The sequence below is a fragment of the Prorops nasuta genome, unplaced genomic scaffold (genome assembly GCF_024137725.1).
Source record: "Prorops nasuta isolate Cenicafe-Biocafe unplaced genomic scaffold, Cenicafe_Pnas_1.2 PNAS00005, whole genome shotgun sequence".
Classification (NCBI taxonomy): domain Eukaryota; kingdom Metazoa; phylum Arthropoda; class Insecta; order Hymenoptera; family Bethylidae; genus Prorops; species Prorops nasuta.
In genome coordinates this window covers 9,337,600-9,355,959 of record NW_027116802.1, presented here as the reverse complement: position 1 = coordinate 9,355,959, position 18,360 = coordinate 9,337,600, and the positions used below count along the sequence as shown (strand labels likewise).

The window sequence follows — 18,360 nt, the reverse complement described above, 5'->3', positions numbered from 1 at the left end:
ACGGTTTATCCAGAAGCATGATCGTTTACGATATACCGGTTCCATCCATTGTCTCGTTGCGGTTCTTCAACAACGAATAAGTGAATGCATCACGCGATTCTCCCAAAGTATAATTTTCCTAATAGGAAAAGTCTCATCGTTTTTATTGACAGAGGAATAGCTGAGACTTTTCAGAGCCCTCTTCTTGCAAATCTCGGCGCGCTAATTTATAGCGGTGGCTGGAGGGAGGGGGTAATAATTTAGCGTTTGTTACACATTCATAATATGAATAGATATATATGTAGGTGCCGTTTGAAGTATATCCAGCCTGTATATCGGAGGCTGCGCAGTCTTTCATGTCACATCAGTCGAGTGAAGATAGGCCAACTGTATTTAATTGTGCATCAGTCTGAAAAGAGAGCTTCGAAGGAAATGTTAGTCTTCGATCAGCTGACCCCTCATCTCCAATGGATCACTACGTTACTTTTCTTCCTTCAAGGTAAAACGCTCGCATCTTTCCAAACTGATTCGAAACGTCCCGTACCGCGCTCTTCTCTCTCTCTCTCTCTCTCTCTCTCTCCCTCTTTTGTAATATTATAGTTGTCATTGCTACCACTAAAATATACTGGAAAAATTAAATCCTTCCCTCCGTCTATAAATATTGATGAATTTTTTTAATGACGTTTTGCAAGGTGCTCATACGACATCGATAAAGAAACTCGACATTCCTATGGTAGTGAGAAATGGAACGGGACCAGTGGACCTCATTTGCAACTATGAAATTCCAAAACACCATCGGGGGTTGGTGGTAAAGTGGTTCCACGATCAAAATCAGATTTACCAATGGATCCCACCGAGTATCAAAGATTTGTCTTTCGTTAAAGCTGTATAAAAATATACATAGCTATATTTATTGAATAAATTAATGTATTTTTAGTGCCACCCCAAGACGCAGGGATCTTGAGAGGAGTGGCGGAATATCCCCCGGAGAATCTTAATCGACCTTACTCGCATTCCATAATTCACTTGAAATATGTTACCATTGAAATGAGTGGAGAATACGTTTGTAGTATTTGCACTTCAATGGAAGATGTGACTAAGACTAACAAAATGATAGTTTACGGTAAGAATATTTGAAAAAACGTAAGAGAAAGAAAAATTGTATAGAACATACATATTTTTTTCGAATAAGTTATAATTTGAATTATCCAAATTAAACTATTTACTTGATAATAATAAACTTTAATTAAATGGATTAAATTTGATTCGAATCAATTCTCTGTTTATTCAATATTGAAACTAAGTAAATTATTTGATTGGGAGTATTAAATGAAAGATTTATTTGAATAAAGCATTTTTTCTGTGTAGAAACACCTTGCGACTCGTTTGATTAATCTTGCTCGTTTGTTTTCAGTGCCGGAGAGTAATTTAACAATCGACGCGAGTCCTTACAACGAGACTCACATAAGACTAAAGTGCGTGGCCACGGACGCATGGCCGCGTCCCCATTTGACATTTTACGTTCAAGAACAGGAAATTGTCAGCAATGAAATCAGAATCACAGTTAGCAATCGCTACAACGACCACCTCTTTCGCTATCGGGAATCTTACCAGACGATCATCCCTAATTCCGAGGAGCCTCTTATTATGGATTGCGAGATATCGATTCCCGAAACGGAGTACAGACGTAGGAAGAGGCTCGTTTATTATCCTAAAGGAGAGGAATAAATTCTTATTGATTATATCTCTCTACTAATCAGTGTGAGCATTTAATGTTGCATTTAACAAATCGTTATATAGAATATACAGCTTTCTCAAGCTGATCTAATATATATATATATATATATATTGTACACCGATAGAAAAAGAACGTCCTCTTTTATGAGAGAGATGTTATAATAATTCTAAAACTGATACTCCTGTACTAAAGATGATGAACGATAAATTGTAGTAATTTTATTGTCTTGAAAACTAGCCCTTCATCCCCCTAACTCAAAGCGTATTACTACGCATATTTTTTAATAGAATATATTATATGTATATGACTAAAAATATGAATACCTAAACAGTACAAAAATTTAAATTCTAATTAGAAATAAAAACTGTGCAAAACCCTATATTGGATATGTGTATATTACTTGCCTTACACCTACTGCTATGTCATATATAACATAAGGAATGAAAGTAAATTTCATCAGTATTAGTATGGGAGGATCCAGAAGATCGAAATATTAGGTATCCCGAATGCGTTTGCGTGTTCTTTGGAAGGGCGAAACGAGCTGACTGGTGGGGGAAGGATCTTTTCGAGAGAAACAGGCAATACCCCAGAGGAAATTGTCATTTGCATCTCAACGTTTCCCTGTGAAAGAAAGGGTAGGTGAGTACTCTCGTTGCCAATATTCTAACTTAAAACTTCAACCCACTTGTCGAAACAATTATTAATAGCAATCTGAATTTTTCTTTTCATTATCCAATGTTTTACTCAATCAATATTGAATTGTATAAATATTGATTATAACTTTTTTACTATTTTTAAATTAAACTTAATTAAATATATAAGATTTGACGAATGTGATTAGTGATTAATAGTGTCAAATTGTTTGATTATTTGGAGCAAATATTTAGTTACTCCTCTTAGCTCTACTTGATCTTACATTTTACATTACAAATCCTTAAACTTATTAATATTTTATAGAAAAAATGTTCCTCTTAGTTGAATTCAATAGTAAAATTCTTAATGGTAGCTTTATTATTATGTATATAAAATGTATTACTTTTCATTTAATATTTTTAGCAGATTTACATCGATCGATATAATTGAAGAAGAGGGCAGCTAAAGTATGATGGGGCACTTTTACTTAATTATATTTTTGACGGGTAAACAATGCTTTATCATTTTTATGTGTGTATATTAAAAAAATTGTTCTCTTTCAATCTATTAAGAACTTATTTTATTATAATCTGAGGCCTGTTTTAATGTCTTTCTTTAACTCTGCATTGCTTCTCTTTTCTTAATTTCAATGTGAAGTAGTATAAAACGAAATTGAAAAGATAGCACCACACACACAATCGTTTAATTTTATAATACGTATTTTATTTTTCATTTCAATTATTAAAGTTTCAATATTGATCTTGCTTTAGGACAATTATTCCCGATTTATAATCACAAATATTAGATTTGTCGAACTCATGGAATTTCGCAATTATTGGAAATTAGAAAGGTTTTGCTGTTCATTTTTGTACAATGTTTCTTCTCTCTGAATAAATATTCAATATCTAATATTTTCCGCTTTTTTTTTTGTTCCAATATCTGACTCAAGTCGTCGAAACAATACTGAATTTATAATAAAAAATTGCATATTTAATGTAAACTATTATAATATCTCTATCACTGGAAAAGCCGATTAACCCACCATAAATTTATTTTTGGTCGACGGATCTGTCATTGGTCTTTGTCACTTAATTGATCAGACCGTGCAATAATCAACTATTATTGCTTTCTATTGTGATTGAAATTAATATTAATCACTGAAACTACCATTTACAATAAATTTAAACAATAGCTAATCTTGAGAATATCTTTTCACTAAATATATACTAAATAAAAATGTCTTAATTGATAATACCTTGCCATATGAATAAAGTACTTTGCTTTAATTTTATTTATTTTATGAATGACGTTACACTGTTCTGCATCGATTTTTCTGCCGAAAAATTGACGATTAGAGTGTTTTAGACAATCTCTATTTCTCATGCTATTTCTAATCTCGGAAGCAAAATCGATGCTAGTCATTGTACAATCAGTATAAATTATTATTATATATTATTGAAATTTATTTTTCCATTAATGTACCGTATTTATTATAAATATTATAATTATGATACTACACTCTTTCTTTTTCAAACTATATACTACTGAAGGAAACATTCTCATTTTCATGTATACATTATTTAAGATATTAGCTACATCGACGTGTTTGGATTATGCATAGAAATAGCTTTCGTTAATATTGTACGTTGAATTTTGGTCGAATCTACAGGATGTGATAAAAGGGAAAAATAATAAACTCGAGATAAAATGATAATTTTGCTGTTTAATGTATTACAATCACCGGCTTGACAAACGATAAAGTATAAAATGATTCAAGTCATGCTTCCTAAGTTTAAGCAAGTGGGAGAAAATTTTGCGTTGATCGAGTTAACTGAAGATAAGAAGGATAACTTATAATTGCTTGATTGACATTCATTACTGATATCAAGGCATCCCACTACAATATACATAAATGCATGAGCCTTATTTTACTCATATTATTCCTTTAATTATTACTTTTTACAATTAAGGGATAAAAATATACTCTTATCTGATTTAATCTTTCTTTTATGTATAATAATGATTGGCATTTATTCACTCGAAAATTTTTTTATAGATAGATATTCGAATGCATGTATTTATTTAAATTGTACAAAAAAATAATACAAGTAGCATGACAAAAATATTTAGATTCTAATAAACGAAAGAATTGAATAATTTTATGAGAATTAAAACATTTTGTTTAGTTTGCGCCTTATGGACTTTTGGCGAAACACTTTCCTGCGACCAATGCGGTCGCGAATGTGCGGATACTTGCGGCACTCGTCAGTTTCGAGCCTGCTGCTTCAACAATATGCGTAAACGGCAGACTAATTTTGGCCTCAAGTTTTTGGTAAGATCCCGAAGATATGCATTTCATGTAAATTCTGATTATAACTCATAATCACAGATGCTTACTGTACAATAAATAAAAGTACCCATGAATCCATAACTAAGTCAAATTGATGCTAAATCTTTGTATATTCTTTAATACAACAACAGCTGTTCATTATTAATAATTTAAAAAACACATATATTATAATGATCTAATAAGCTGAATCTGATTTTTTTGTATTTATTCAGTGAATTCGTTTTATGAGCGATAGCTTCGACAAGTATTGTAATAATTTATTTCAATGTGAATCGGTAAAAACTCAGGGATCATTTTTACATAACACATCATTCTTTTGCAAATTTATTCTCCATTGTAAATGATCTATCACTGTATATATGTATAATTACAAAATTGATTTACGCCTTATCATTTTTCTCATTTCATAATATGCAATCTGTATATGGCCAAGAACTTAGTACATTTCGCGTGAACATTCATTAGGAATTTCTATTCAAATGTATTCAGTAATCAAAAATTTATTGATATCAATATTAGTCTATCAAAATAAATGTATTTATTGTAAGTATATTGAAATAAAAATTTATCTTGAAACAACGATGAAACCGCTTTTATTTGTTAGATTAATTTCTACTATTATATTACTTATATTAGGTGAAAAAATAAAATTGCTGCTATACATTAAAAATAAATATTTCTTTATTTTACAATTGCATTAACATTAGTCCATCTTTTTATACAGTTTATTGCATGTTTTACCAATTTTTTTTTCTCCTTTTCATTTGTGCATTTTTTTATTTTCTTTAAGAATATTTTGCTTTTATTTTTTATTATATTCCACTGCAGCTTATCAATATTTGGCAATGACTCATAATCAAGCAGTTTTCTCAAATCTGATGTAGATTTCACATTTAATATTTCCATGGATGATTTTTTCCTTGATTTTTTTGTATAATTATTTAACACCTTGCTAGTATTCAAATTTTTCTCCATAAAACATGTGTTACTTTTATTAAAATCATTTCTATCTATTGCTTCTCCACAATCATCTACAAAATCTAGATCATCGGGTAATGATAATTTTTCCTTTTTTGTTTCTCTTTTAATCTTTTGTGGATTATTATTTACAGGTTTGGTTACAACTAAAATATTCCTGTCTAGTATTTCTGAAATATTCAGAAAAAGTAAAAATAAAATATGCTATTATTATATCATTCAAAATGTGTACATTTCAAGCTCACCTCCACATTCATCTGTAATCTCTATCGTATCTTGATCATTTTGTTCTATTTCCATATTATGAGTTGCATCTAAAGAAACGTTAGTATTTATATCTGTTGAATTATTTTCTGAAATTTCTTCTTGATGCTGAATTAATTTAAATAATATACTCTGTAAGTTCTTGTGTGGAAATGACCTGCCAAAGTAACAACAGATATTAAAGCTTATGTATTTTAAACAACTATTTAATTACTTAAGTAGTGTATTAATACTTAGTTGTCATATTGGTCATGCATGGTAGATTATTAAGTTCTGATAAATTATAAGGTAAGCTGAAATTTGAAGGTAACCAAACTGTACCAACAAGTTTAAATTCTTTTAAAAGAGGTTCAAGATTTCTGTATGACTCATGCGATTTTTGTATCAACTGAGATGAAAGAATCCTATAAAATAAACAAATACATGAGAACTTGGACAAAACAAGATTTAATTACTAAATGATATAAACAATAACATCTTACCAAATCCTACTAACTATTGCATATGCAATTATAGATAAAGTCCATGCATGTCCTGTTGATATTCTTGTTTTAAGAAAATTTCCTGTTTCCCTAGATACTTCTTCTACATGTAACATCAATTTAATAAAACCGTATACTTTTACCAGAAGATATTGAATCATTTGTTTACTAGGTAAAATATAATCTTTCTCATCTGCGTCAATAAAATCATAAACATATTTATACTCTTGTACAAGATTTAACGATAAGTAAATAAGCAAAGCTCGATTAAGCTTTTCCATGCTTTTAAGTCCCTTGTCATTTCTGAATTTACATTTCATACGATAAATAAGTCTACTTAATATTGCTGCTTCTGTATGCAGAGCTTCTTGACATTCTAAATTTCGGATTGACCCTTCTAATACTCTTTTAAATTTTTTAATATCCAATTCTAAAAACAGTCAAATAAATATGAATAATTTAATAGATATTGGAAGTTTGTTAACAGTGATATTATAAGGTCAGTACATATTACTTACTACAATCTTTCTTCGACATCCGCCAACTACAATTTGGTGGTCGGCTTATATTAAGCTTATTCCATAAAACTTCCATTCCGTTCATGCAAATTACATGAAACAAAAATATTTACGTTGACAGCTGATTGAGGCCGTGTTCCAGAGTTCACTGACTTCTCTCACTGGTGGTTCACTCACTGCCAACACTGCCATTTGCCAAGTCCAAGTGCTGCCAAGCAGTGTGGCCATCGAGGGACGGTTTCTATCCCCAGTCCCCACCACGCTGTGCGCACAGAAACGTCCTCGATCTGGCCACACTGCTGCCAAGCACTGCCAAGTAGTGATGCTGATACAATATCGATATTTATAAAATCGATATTTTTATGTTAATATATCGATATTTTGTATCGATTCTTTACTTGGTTGTATCAGTGAATATCAATATTATAATTTGAATATATCAAATTTTTAACGCTTAATCTTATAATTAGGAATCTTAGGTTATTTGTTCTCACACCAACTTTGGATGAATTCTTACTCTGTCGAACACTGAGTAAATTGGAAAATATAAAAAAATCTTAATTTATTAGCCTTATTGCCACTCGTGAATATATTACTACTAGATAAAGAATTAAGCAATTACATTCTAATAAAGGTCAAAGGTATACTGAAATGGTAAATATGGATAGAGGATTAATTATCTGTAATTACATTAATTAACTTAATATTTTTCATCTTGTAACATAAATTATTTTACATTTTTCAGCAGGATTAATAATATATTCCTAACACCAGCTTAATATTCCTTTCTTTAATCCTTAGCTGTCCTTAGCACAGCTGTTTAACTTATTAAGTAGTATGATTTAATCCATTTTATCTATTATACCCATTTTATATTTTATTATTATTTATACTGCTTATAATTACCTATAATTAGAAAAGTAAATTGGCAATGCTGTAATAAAATTATAATAAGTAACTCTTTGAATTTGAATATATTATTTTAGTGCCGCCAAGAAGTTCAATTTGGAAATTTTTCATTAAAAGTAGTACAGGGGGCAAGTGCAAAATATGTCAACAAAATGTAAAAGGGAACAACACTACTAATCTGAAAATTCATATTCAACGATATCATCAAAATATTAATATGGAGGAAATACAAACCTCATCTGCAAATAATAACCATACAAGTTTTAAGAGGAACATAATGGTAACATTCATGTTTCTTTTCCACTTATGGGACAAATATTAATATAGAAGTATCTAATTTCTATTTTTAACATATAATAGATGCTTGAGGATAATACATTGGAACTAGATGATCCAGATTGGGATAAAGCAAACATTACTAATACTACTAATATACAATCTTCATCGGGCTCAAATTTAGAAAGGAAACAGCCAAGGATCGATAATCAAATAATAAAGCAGAAATCATTTGAAGGTAATATAAAGTTTATAAAAAATGTCCCCCCCCCCCCCCCCCATTAGAATTAAAATGTGCTTTATTCAAATATTTATATAGTAATGGTATTACTGTTATTTGATTGTAGAAGGTGGTAAAAAAGCAATAGAAATAAATAATAACATTTTATTTATGATAACTAAAGACAACATGCCACTACAAACGGTGGAAAAAGAAGGATTTAAAGTTTTTGTAAATTCATTGGTTCCGTTATATAAAATTCCAAGTCGATGTACAATGACAAGGCTCATGGAAGAAAAATACAACATTTTATCAAATTTAATAAAAGTGCAACTCTCTAATGTTGATAACATATCTTTAACTACGGATATATGGACTGAACCTTTGAATACAAAATCTTTTCTTGGACTGACTGCTCATTTTATAAAAAAAGATAGACACAAATCAATAACAATTGGAGTAACAGAGTTAACCGAAAGACATAGCTCTGAATATATAGAAATGTGGTTGCTAAACGTTGTAAAAGAGTGGAAAATTAATATTACTAATATAGTAGTTATAGTATGTGATAATGGTGCAAATATAAAGAAAGCAGTTAAAGATGCTTTTGGCGTAGAAACGCAGTTATCTTGTTTCGCGCATACCTTAAATTTGATTCCTTCTAAAGTTATAGAAAGCGATAATATTAACTACATTTGTAGAAAAGTTAAAATTATCGTAGCATATTTTAAGAAGTCGGTGATTGCAATGGATAACCTGCGAGCTGTTTCAGACTTAAAATTGATACAATCTATAGATACTAGATGGAATTCAACACATGACATGTTAGTCAGATTTATTGAATTATCTGAGAAAATTGGTTCTGTGATTTTACGATTACCTGCAGCTCCATCAATGATAACAGCTACAGAGCTACAAACTTCAAAGGAGTTCGTAGAACTCCTGAAGCCGTTTAAGGATGCAACAATGATTATATGTGGAGAGTACTATATGACTGCCAGTAAAGCAATACCTATAGTGAACACATTAAAAGCAGCTATAAGCCAATCTGAGCCTAAAACAGTGGAAGGTAATAATATGAAGCAACTCTTGCTACAACAAATTGAATTAAGATTTCAAAACATAGAAGAAGACACTATTTTGGCTACTGCAACGATTTTAGATCCACGTTTTAAATCCATTCACTTCCATGACAAAACAGCTTGCTCTAAAGTGACAATGAATATAGCAGCGCTAATTAACAATAGTCCAATTTCAGATATAAAAGATGAAAATTATTCTGTCAGTGTGAATATAAATAATAATGTTAACAATTTTTGGTTACATCACCTAAATTTGGTACATAAATCAAAAGAGAAAGTTAGTGCACATTTGAATAAAATTCCTGATGACTTACAATTTTATTTAAGTCAACCTCCTATTGAGATGGATGCATGCCCTATAAAATTTTGGCAATCTAATAATTCTCCATTGAATAAATTGGGACAAAGGTACTTAGCAGCAATTGCATCATCAGTACCATGTGAAAGACTGTTTTCGAGAGCTGGAAGGATTATTACAGAAAGCAGGAATCGTTTAAGTAGCGAACACCTGCAACAATTATTATTTTTAGGTTCGTTACCAGTAGAAGATTGGATTTCATAAAAACATGTTAACTTCATTTATATATATATATAATATTTTATGTATTCTCTTTAAATTAACTGCTGCCTCTGTTGTATGAAAAGTAAAATATTCTATGATTGCAGATGGCTATCAGTGTCTCTTCTTCGGTATGCTTCTTTAAATGTAGATCAGAATCTCTAGGGTTTTAGAAAATGACATCTGTAATAAAATATAAACAACAAAGAATCTTGTTCTCTTTTATTTGATTTATATATAATAAATAAATAATACTTATCTATAAATGGTAGAAGTTTTATTCCAATAACCTCAATATGTTTACAGCTTTCACAGAAAAACGATTGTCGCGCTCTGCCGTGGACAAAATATTAATTATTGATGCACTAATATATCGAAGATCAATACATTGACTTCGATACATAACATATATCGATAGGTCTGTTCGTAATACGTAATGATATGAAATATCGATATAATTGGATGACTTGAGCATCACTACTGCCAAGTGCCACCACTGCCACCATAGTTGAGTTCGGAATTAAACTCTTTTCACTCCGACGGAGCTTTCCCTAGAATTCCCTATTCACTCCGTCTAGTAATTCTGTGTCCGGGAGCAAGTTAGAGAGTGAATAGGGAATATGGAAGAGCTGTGATAGCTAATTGCTATTCTATCCCCACTTCTAAAAGGAAAATAGGGGTAAGGATAAATAAGAAATATTGGCACTAATTGGGAGCTCCGTCTGACTAGTTTAAGCGGGAAAGAAGCAAAATTGACAAATGTTGGTTTCATTATTTTGGAATTAAATTTCAAACGTTTGTTTATATAAATCTAAGGGCCTGATAAAGTAAGTGAAATAAAATTTAAAATAATACAATATCGTGTATAGTTAAAAAATTAATCTTTTATTTCTTTTTAACAGTTGTTATGAATAATGAATATAGTTCGTGTAGACTCTACCAATTTTAATTTAATTTATTTTGATAACTGTCTTCTTTCAATTAATTGCAATAATTTAGTAGTACAGCAAAAATGAAAAATTCCAGTAGCAACTTTATCCCTCCATATATTAATATAATTTTATAAACTACTCACTACTTTTTTCTTGCAGTAGGACATCCATTTTTATTTTATCAAAATAAATTAAATTAAAATTGGTAGAGTCTACACGAACTAAATTCATTATTCATAACAACTGTTAAAAAGAAATAAAAGATTAATTTTTTAACTATACACGATATTGTATTATTTTAAATTTTATTTCACTTACTTTATCAGGCCCTTAGATTTATATAAACAAACGTTTGAAATTTAATTCCAAAATAATGAAACCAACATTTGTCAATTTTGCTTCTTTCCCGCTTAAACTAGGCAGACGGAGCTCCCAATTAGTGCTAATATTTCTTATTTATCCTTACCCCTATTTTCCTTTTAAAAGTGGGGATAGAATAGCAATTAGCTATCACAGCTCTTCCATATTCCCTATTCACTCTCTAACTTGCTCCCGGACACAGAATTACTAGACGGAGTGAATAGGGAATTCTAGGGAAAGCTCCGTCGGAGTGAAAAGAGTTTAATTCCGAACTCAACTCATAAGTGCTGCCAAGTGCCAGTATGAGAGTATACATATGAGTTATGACCAGTATGTATGTACATGTATATACATATGTATGCATCGTATGCACAATGCGCATACATACATACAAGGTGTGTTCACGGAGTGCTATCAACGCTAATGCGCAGGCAATTTTCTCTGCGCAATAGTGCCAAATAACGCTAATAGCGTCTCCGTGAACGCACCCTACAATGTAACATGATTCAATTTTGAACAGTGAACAAATGTGACATTTTATATGTATATTATGTTAGTTTACTAGATTGGAAAATTACTTTGTTAGATTTACCATGGATAATCAATACAAGTAAATAAAATATTTTTCAAAAATATCTAAGTATTATTAAATTTTTAATTGTTTATTATATTACTGTTCATTTTTCTTTTTAGAACAATTCATCCTGTAAAATATTTAAATGAGCATCTAGTGAGTATATATATTTCTATGCTTTATTTAAATTACAATTTATTTTTCAGTTTTTTCTCATTTTTATATGTTTAAGGCAAATAACATCAGGCCAGATGGTAGGCAATTTATATCATTCCGTCCATTACGTGTAAATGTTTCATCAATTATAAAAGCAGATGCTTCTGCAATATTTAAAATTGGTAATACAACAGTAGTATGTGGGATTAAAGCTGTAAGTATTCTATTTTGAGTATTACATTATAGAATTTTTGTTAGGGATTCAATTTGATGATATTCCATAGGAATTAGCAGTGCCTAAGCCAGAAACTCCAGGACAAGGATATCTCATACCAAATGTAGAGTTTTCACCATTGTGCTCTCCCAAATTTCGTCCAGGCCCTCCTAGTGAAAAAGCTCAAGTTGCTACAACACTTATTAACAACATCTTGTTAAATTCTAAAGCAATTAAACTGGAAAATCTATGTATCTGTAAAGATAAATTAGTTTGGGCACTATACTGTGATTTATTGTGTATAAATTATGATGGATCTGTTTTGGATGCTTGCATGGGTGCTTTAACAGCAGCACTTAAAACACGTAAGAAAAATATGGTTTTATTGTATAATTATAAAATTTTTACATATATTTGATTAAGAATAATTTTTTAGTTACTTTACCAAAAGTGGATTATAAAATCGAAACAGGAGGCAGTATTGTTTATCCTCATAACAGGCTACCATTTCCATTTGAAGCATGTCCAGTTTCAATAAGCTTTGCTTTATTCGAAAAGTAAATATATTTCATTATTTTTGTTGTTCTTATATAAAAATTTTATTCTTAGCAAATAACTAATTAAAATTTTTTTGATAGTCAATTATTAGTTGTGGATCCAACAGATGAAGAAGAGTCTTTAGCTTTAGCAACACTGGTAGTTGTAACAAATAAAGATAACATTTGTTGTATTCATAAGCCTGGTATGTTTTAAATGATTTCTTAAGAATTTAGGAATCTTTTTAATAATTTATCTGTTTTAGGTGGCTTATCAATATCTCACAATCTACTCTTTAACGTTTTAGCAATATCCAAACAAAGAGCTCAACAGGTAAGATCCATGATTGAAACTGCTGTATGTTCAGCAGAAACAAATGAACAAGCTTAAACTAAAATAAAAACTGATACATAGAAAAATGTTTATTTCATTATTTTTAAATATTATAATTATAAAATATCTTAACTTATTAATAAAGACTAGTCTTTTTCATAATCCGTAAAAATTCATCTTGAGATATCTCTCCATCCCCATCTCTATCAGCCTCATCTATCATCTCCTGTAACTCTTCATCAGTAAGGTTTTCTCCTAGTTCTTTAGCCACTCTTTTTAAATTCTTCAGTGTTATTTTTCCTGTTTCATCATCATCAAAGAGTCTAAATGCTTTTAATATCTCTTCCTTAGAGTCTTTCTCAGCCATCTTTGAAGACATTACATTTAAGAATTCATCAAATGATAATTTGCCAGTACTATCTGGATCAATGTCTGCTATTAGCTTTTTGATTTCTTCCTTTTTTGGTTCAAATCCTAAAGCTCGCATAGCTACTTTCAATTCTTTAGTAGATATTCTTCCAGTTCCATCAGGATCAAATAAATCAAATGCTTCTTTAATATCAGCTTTTTCCTCCTCAGTCAAATCAAATTTAGGCATGCCTTTTTTTTTACTATTTGCACCAGGTTTTCTATAACTTGTAGTCTGAAAATTTATATTTTCATCAGTAATGAACAAAAACCACACTTAACAAAATTATATTAATCAATCAAAAAACTTAACCATAGCTCCTTAATAAAACTAAATAATAATTAATTAAATCTATTAATCAGTTCAAATAAGTCTAAAACTCTGCAACATACGACGATCACGGATCATTCAAATTTCACAACAACCTGGTAATTCTTCTAATTAAACAAACCACTTAAGAAAACGTTTGATCGATAAAATTGATACAGTAATAAAAATAATGTCATTATTTAAATGCTTAATGTATACAAATAACCTTTGTACAAATTTCACATAAAATTAAAATCATAGATAATAAAAAAGAAGCAATGTATCAAATTTTATTTATCAATGTTTTTTTCTTCATTATTTGTCCTTGTTTATCCCCACTCCCCACTCCCCAGGTTCCCCGGTTAGGCGACAGGCACCGGCTTTAAATTGGTACATAATAGTTGCTTTCCTTTTACTCCTAAAGTGAGTCTGATCGACTCATTTGTATACAATTTAAGTAACATAAACTATACTCAACTGAGTCACATAACTGAGATTTAAAACTGAGTTTTGGTGTAAAAGGAAAGCACCTAATGTAGCATTCAGCAGAGGTAGCAGCTCACTGCTCAGTAACGTTACCAGATTTTTTTTTAAACTTCTACTTCTATTGGATAAAAGTATAGGATCTAAGAGTAATAGCCAATAACATACACCGCTCCCTCAACATTTGTCTCTGCTGAATGCTACAACCATTATACTACAGGGTCTTTTCCTAACGGCGGGACATAGGATTGTGTTATTTGACTATAGCATTGAAGCACTTACTATACTTTAATATAATTAATAAAAGCGTAGATAGTTAAGTTTTAATAGTTACTTTAGTTTAATTGCTTTTATTATTTATTATAAATATCATTTTACTTAATTAATCTTGGTGACTTCGATTAATACTTAAATTAAACGGAAAATAGTAATTTGACTATAGTAAAAAGTACTATAGTCAAATAACACGAAATCTCCTATGTCCCGCCGTTAGGAAAAGACCCTTTTTTGATGCATTTAGGAACCGCTTTGAAAAGACACCAGCGCTGTAAGGTACTATGTATATGTATATGTATGACAATGTATGGGCTAGTAGTGAGTTTTGAAACACAGCTCATAGGCTATTACTTTTAGGTCTCACAATTTTATCCAATAGTAGTATGTGTTTAAAAAGAATTGCTTAACAGTTGCACAACTATTTGTTATTACTGAAATGCTGAATGCTACCATGTTATTTGCTCCTTTGCTAGTTTGTTTCAATTTGCTTCGCCTTCTTACATTACATGCCTGATAATATTGATGTAAATATCTATTTTTTACTACGTAAATAATTATTGCGAGCATCACAAGCCAACATTTGAAATTATTTACGACGTTTAAATATTTGAGAAAACTCAAAACTTATAATGATAATTTATTTATATTACTAAATCCTAAAAGCAATGTCAGGGTTATATGAACAGATAAAACTTTTATATGACCAATCTTTATACTCAAATGTTATCTCATTGGTAAGTTATATTTATATATACTGTAACTTGAGGTTTCACTTTTATATCTTTAACTTGAACATCTGTCTTGTTTTTTAGGCAAATTTAGTCTTGTCACTTAGTGAACACAATACAGAGTTATTACCAGCACATGCCAAATTCCATGTTTTTGTGTACTATGCAGACTCATATTTTTATATGGGAAAGTATAAGAAAGCAGAATCTTTGTATAAAAAATCATTGCAGTTTAGGAAATGTCTTTTAAAAACCAAAAATACTGCTAAACCAGCACAAGATAACCAAAAAGAGTTACCATCTGACATTGATATTAAATATCAGATTCATTTATGTTTAATAAAAATAAAAAATCCTCAAGAAGCACTCCAAGTACTACAAAGTATTCCTGGGAAACAAAGAACTGCTAAGGTACAGTTAAAAGATTAAAAAATATTAGAAAATAATTCTATAAGGTTATTGTGATACACAGGTCAATATGGCATTGGCTAAAATGTTTCAAGAACAAGGAATGGAACGATCCGCTATTACAACTTACAAGGAAGTATTAAGGGAATGTCCTTTAGCTCTGGAAGCAGCAGAAGGACTGTTATCTCTAGGAGTTAAAGGTATTGAAGTCAGTTCCTTGGTTATTGGCTGTGCATCAAATACATTAAATTTAGATTGGTTAAACACTTGGATCAAAGCACATGCTCATATTCATAATAGAGAATATAATCATGCTGTGACGACATTGAGATCTTTAGATAATGTTAATTTACTAAGAGATAATTTTAATTTATTAACAACAATGGGAGAATGCTATTACTATGCAGGAGATGATAAAAATGCTTTATTATGTTTAAGAAGAGCTAGGATTATTGAACCAGATGTGATGAAAGGGTAAATGTTTTTAAACTAATAATAAAAAAAAAAAATATATTATCTATATAATTATCCATTGAAAATTTCAGAGTAGATATTTATGCTGCAGTTTTATGTAAGATTCATCATATAAAAGAGTTGGATAGATTAATTCCAGTGATTACAGTAAACAGTGAATGTACAGGAGAAATCTATGTAGCCATGGCTTATTCTTTGTATGCTATGAGAAAATTTAGTAGAGCAAACACATTGACAGCACAAGCATTAAATTTAAATCCAAATGATATTGAAGCAGCAATTCTTAGAGGAAATATTCTTATGGAACAGAAAAAATATCTAGACTCTTTATCTTTCTTTAGACATGCAGTTCAATTAAAGCCATATAGGTACGAGCCTCATAAAGGTATGGTGGACTGTTTAGTTGGAATGCACAGGCTTAGAGCAGCTTTAACTATTGCAAGTGGATCTTGCAAACAACTAGGGCGTACTCCTAGGGTTTTAACTGTAATTATTCATAGGATATTAACAATATTTATTATAATAACAGTTATTGATTTCTTTTATTTTTTTCATTACAGCTATATGCCTCTGTTTTAATGAAGGACCCTGTATCAGTAGGAAAAGCCAAAAATCTTTTAGAAGAAGCATTGTCTCAAGACGAGGTTTATTTACCTGCTGTATATTTGTTAGCTGAAATATATGAGCAAGAAATGAACTTGGAAGCTGCAATAGAATTATTAGAGAGACAAGTGGAGATTCAGCCAACTTGCAAGCTTCATCAAATGCTAGGTGATCTCTGGTCAAGAGTTAATAACGTTGAAAAAGCTTTAGATCATTATGCTGTCGCTTTAAAGTAAGAACTGTAGCCTATTTGCCTTTTTTCACTTTTCTCTCTCTCCCTCTTTCTCTCTTTCTCATCTAAGTTTTCTTTATTAATTTATATTCTTTTTGTTTAATAATAGTTTGGATCCAAGTTCTAGAAGGGCTTTGGAAGGTATGCATCGTCTAGATAGTACATCAAGTAAACTAGACTCATCTTATTATATAACTGTTGGCGATGAACAAGCTACATACGATGTTGGTGACGGATTGCATGATACAGATGACAATGATGAAGCACCTGACGAAAGTGAAACTGAAGCTGTATGGTCAGATATGGACTTAGAAGCAAATAGTCAATAGAGATAGAGTAAGACAGTTTTAGAAAATTCTCAATGTGACCTAAAATGTTGAAAATTGCAAGCTGCTTATTAAATTGTTTATATATCTTATTTAATTAATATAAGGCCAATTATTACCATTATTAAAGCTCTGCTTGCAGTTGTTTCCTGATTAATAATTTCTAGCCAAACAGTTTCTGTTTTTCTAGTCGGTACCAGAAATAGAGAATTATGGGTATGCAATAATATTTGTTTTAAAAAAATTATGTATATTTTTACTGTTTTTATTACTAAAAGCTATACTAGGATTTCAATTTGTAAGCAATACAATAATTGTATAGATATTAATTCACCTTTGCTATATGAATATAAGGTTAGCCTTTGGTTGATAAGGTTGCACATTTGACTATAAAAATTAAACTGCAAGAGGTTTAAAAAACTTACTCTTTATTAATGATAAAACAGCTAAAGCTGATAATGTCTGAAAACGTTGACAAGGACAAAATAATTAGTGACCTAAAAATCTTTGATTTTTTGCCACCTTTTTGTACACTTAAATTGTATACATATTTTTATTATTATTACTTTTTCAATTAAAATAAATTATGATATGTATTAGAACAGGACTTATATGCTACAAAAATGTAGTAGTGTATCATGACTAAAATAAAATTGAAACGAAACCAAAAAAGAACCTTAAAAACCGTTTTTTCATGTAACTAGAAAGTGAACTGAACCTAATCCACCTAATCTATCTCAATCTATCCTAACCTACATGAACGACATGGCTACGTGTAGTAAGAGTTGAGTCAGAGAGACAGTCGAAGATATCTTAAACGTTACATTAAATTTTAATTAGAATTCGCACACACAAATAATTTAGCATAGACTTAAAAAACGTAACAAATTATAAAATTCTGAAATAGTCTTCTCATGTCTTGACTAGAAGTGTCAGAAATTCTTTCTATTCTGATTAGTATTTCTAAATGAAACAAAGCTAATTAATTCTAAGTAAACCTTTAGTAGAGTTTGACGTG

The 18,360-nt window shown here is 30.2% G+C and overlaps 6 protein-coding genes across 9 annotated transcripts; 4 read left to right on the top strand and 2 right to left on the bottom strand.

The window, feature by feature from the left end:
- Positions 1-202: 202 nt before the first annotated feature.
- On the top strand, positions 203-2,086 carry LOC136773466 (uncharacterized). Its single transcript, XM_066727163.1, has 4 exons — positions 203-478; positions 672-836; positions 917-1,102; positions 1,394-2,086. The coding sequence occupies exons 1-4, from the start codon at positions 265-267 to the stop codon at positions 1,705-1,707; spliced, it is 879 nt and encodes a 292-aa protein (XP_066583260.1). The 5' UTR covers positions 203-264; the 3' UTR covers positions 1,708-2,086.
- Positions 2,087-5,359: 3,273 nt separating this feature from the next.
- Positions 5,360-7,214, bottom strand: LOC136773634 (uncharacterized). Its single transcript, XM_066727437.1, has 5 exons — positions 6,943-7,214; positions 6,425-6,854; positions 6,176-6,346; positions 5,924-6,099; positions 5,360-5,848 (listed from the first exon to the last, which is right to left on the bottom strand). The coding sequence occupies exons 1-5, from the start codon at positions 7,025-7,027 to the stop codon at positions 5,382-5,384; spliced, it is 1,329 nt and encodes a 442-aa protein (XP_066583534.1). The 5' UTR covers positions 7,028-7,214; the 3' UTR covers positions 5,360-5,381.
- A 191-nt stretch (positions 7,215-7,405) lies between these two features.
- LOC136773633 (E3 SUMO-protein ligase ZBED1-like) lies at positions 7,406-10,198 on the top strand. 3 transcript variants are annotated; one of them, XM_066727434.1, is made up of 6 exons: positions 7,406-7,596; positions 7,688-7,777; positions 7,929-8,131; positions 8,212-8,365; positions 8,475-9,959; positions 10,096-10,198. In XM_066727434.1, coding segments are annotated over exons 2-6 (1,881 nt in total). In that variant the 5' UTR covers positions 7,406-7,596; positions 7,688-7,776; the 3' UTR covers positions 10,134-10,198. The 3 variants fall into 3 exon arrangements, with proteins under 3 accessions (XP_066583531.1, XP_066583533.1, XP_066583532.1); XM_066727436.1 differs by lacking the exon at positions 7,688-7,777; XM_066727435.1 differs by having other exon boundaries at positions 7,688-8,131.
- Positions 10,199-11,769: 1,571 nt separating this feature from the next.
- On the top strand, positions 11,770-13,180 carry LOC136773314 (exosome complex component RRP43-like). 2 transcript variants are annotated; one of them, XM_066726890.1, is made up of 7 exons: positions 11,770-11,890; positions 11,974-12,010; positions 12,087-12,224; positions 12,295-12,589; positions 12,661-12,781; positions 12,863-12,966; positions 13,027-13,180. In XM_066726890.1, the coding sequence occupies exons 1-7, from the start codon at positions 11,874-11,876 to the stop codon at positions 13,149-13,151; spliced, it is 837 nt and encodes a 278-aa protein (XP_066582987.1). In that variant the 5' UTR covers positions 11,770-11,873; the 3' UTR covers positions 13,152-13,180. The 2 variants fall into 2 exon arrangements, with proteins under 2 accessions (XP_066582987.1, XP_066582988.1); XM_066726891.1 differs by having other exon boundaries at positions 11,842-11,890; positions 12,061-12,224.
- LOC136773315 (uncharacterized) lies at positions 13,169-14,142 on the bottom strand. The gene is made up of 2 exons (XM_066726892.1): positions 13,816-14,142; positions 13,169-13,737 (listed from the first exon to the last, which is right to left on the bottom strand). The coding sequence occupies exons 1-2, from the start codon at positions 13,816-13,818 to the stop codon at positions 13,231-13,233; spliced, it is 510 nt and encodes a 169-aa protein (XP_066582989.1). The 5' UTR covers positions 13,819-14,142; the 3' UTR covers positions 13,169-13,230.
- An 870-nt stretch (positions 14,143-15,012) lies between these two features.
- On the top strand, positions 15,013-18,089 carry APC7 (anaphase-promoting complex subunit 7). The gene is made up of 6 exons (XM_066727785.1): positions 15,013-15,305; positions 15,384-15,710; positions 15,772-16,181; positions 16,253-16,667; positions 16,742-17,016; positions 17,126-18,089. Exons 1-6 carry the CDS (start codon positions 15,237-15,239, stop codon positions 17,343-17,345), a joined length of 1,716 nt encoding a protein of 571 aa, XP_066583882.1. The 5' UTR covers positions 15,013-15,236; the 3' UTR covers positions 17,346-18,089.
- The last annotated feature ends 271 nt before the right edge of the window (positions 18,090-18,360 follow it).

Excerpts from the sequence above, each read along its gene's own strand:
- LOC136773466 (XM_066727163.1), top strand. The coding sequence starts at position 265 with ATGAATAGATATATATGTAGGTGCCGTTTGAAGTATATCCAGCCTGTA. Across the intron at positions 837-916 it reads TTACCAATGGATCCCACCGA|TGCCACCCCAAGACGCAGGG; the intron begins GTATCAAAGATT and ends ATGTATTTTTAG. Across the intron at positions 1,103-1,393 it reads TAACAAAATGATAGTTTACG|TGCCGGAGAGTAATTTAACA; the intron begins GTAAGAATATTT and ends GTTTGTTTTCAG.
- LOC136773634 (XM_066727437.1), bottom strand. The coding sequence starts at position 7,027 with ATGAACGGAATGGAAGTTTTATGGAATAAGCTTAATATAAGCCGACCA. Across the intron at positions 6,855-6,942 it reads GATGTCGAAGAAAGATTGTA|AATTGGATATTAAAAAATTT; the intron begins GTAAGTAATATG and ends GACTGTTTTTAG. Across the intron at positions 6,100-6,175 it reads ATGACCAATATGACAACTAA|GTCATTTCCACACAAGAACT; the intron begins GTATTAATACAC and ends TTACTTTGGCAG.
- LOC136773633 (XM_066727434.1), top strand. Across the intron at positions 8,132-8,211 it reads GTTTTAAGAGGAACATAATG|ATGCTTGAGGATAATACATT; the intron begins GTAACATTCATG and ends AACATATAATAG. Across the intron at positions 9,960-10,095 it reads GCAACAATTATTATTTTTAG|ATGGCTATCAGTGTCTCTTC; the intron begins GTTCGTTACCAG and ends CTATGATTGCAG.
- LOC136773314 (XM_066726890.1), top strand. Across the intron at positions 12,011-12,086 it reads AATATTTAAATGAGCATCTA|GCAAATAACATCAGGCCAGA; the intron begins GTGAGTATATAT and ends TATATGTTTAAG. Across the intron at positions 12,225-12,294 it reads TAGTATGTGGGATTAAAGCT|GAATTAGCAGTGCCTAAGCC; the intron begins GTAAGTATTCTA and ends GATATTCCATAG.
- APC7 (XM_066727785.1), top strand. The coding sequence starts at position 15,237 with ATGTCAGGGTTATATGAACAGATAAAACTTTTATATGACCAATCTTTA. Across the intron at positions 15,306-15,383 it reads ACTCAAATGTTATCTCATTG|GCAAATTTAGTCTTGTCACT; the intron begins GTAAGTTATATT and ends CTTGTTTTTTAG. Across the intron at positions 17,017-17,125 it reads CATTATGCTGTCGCTTTAAA|TTTGGATCCAAGTTCTAGAA; the intron begins GTAAGAACTGTA and ends GTTTAATAATAG.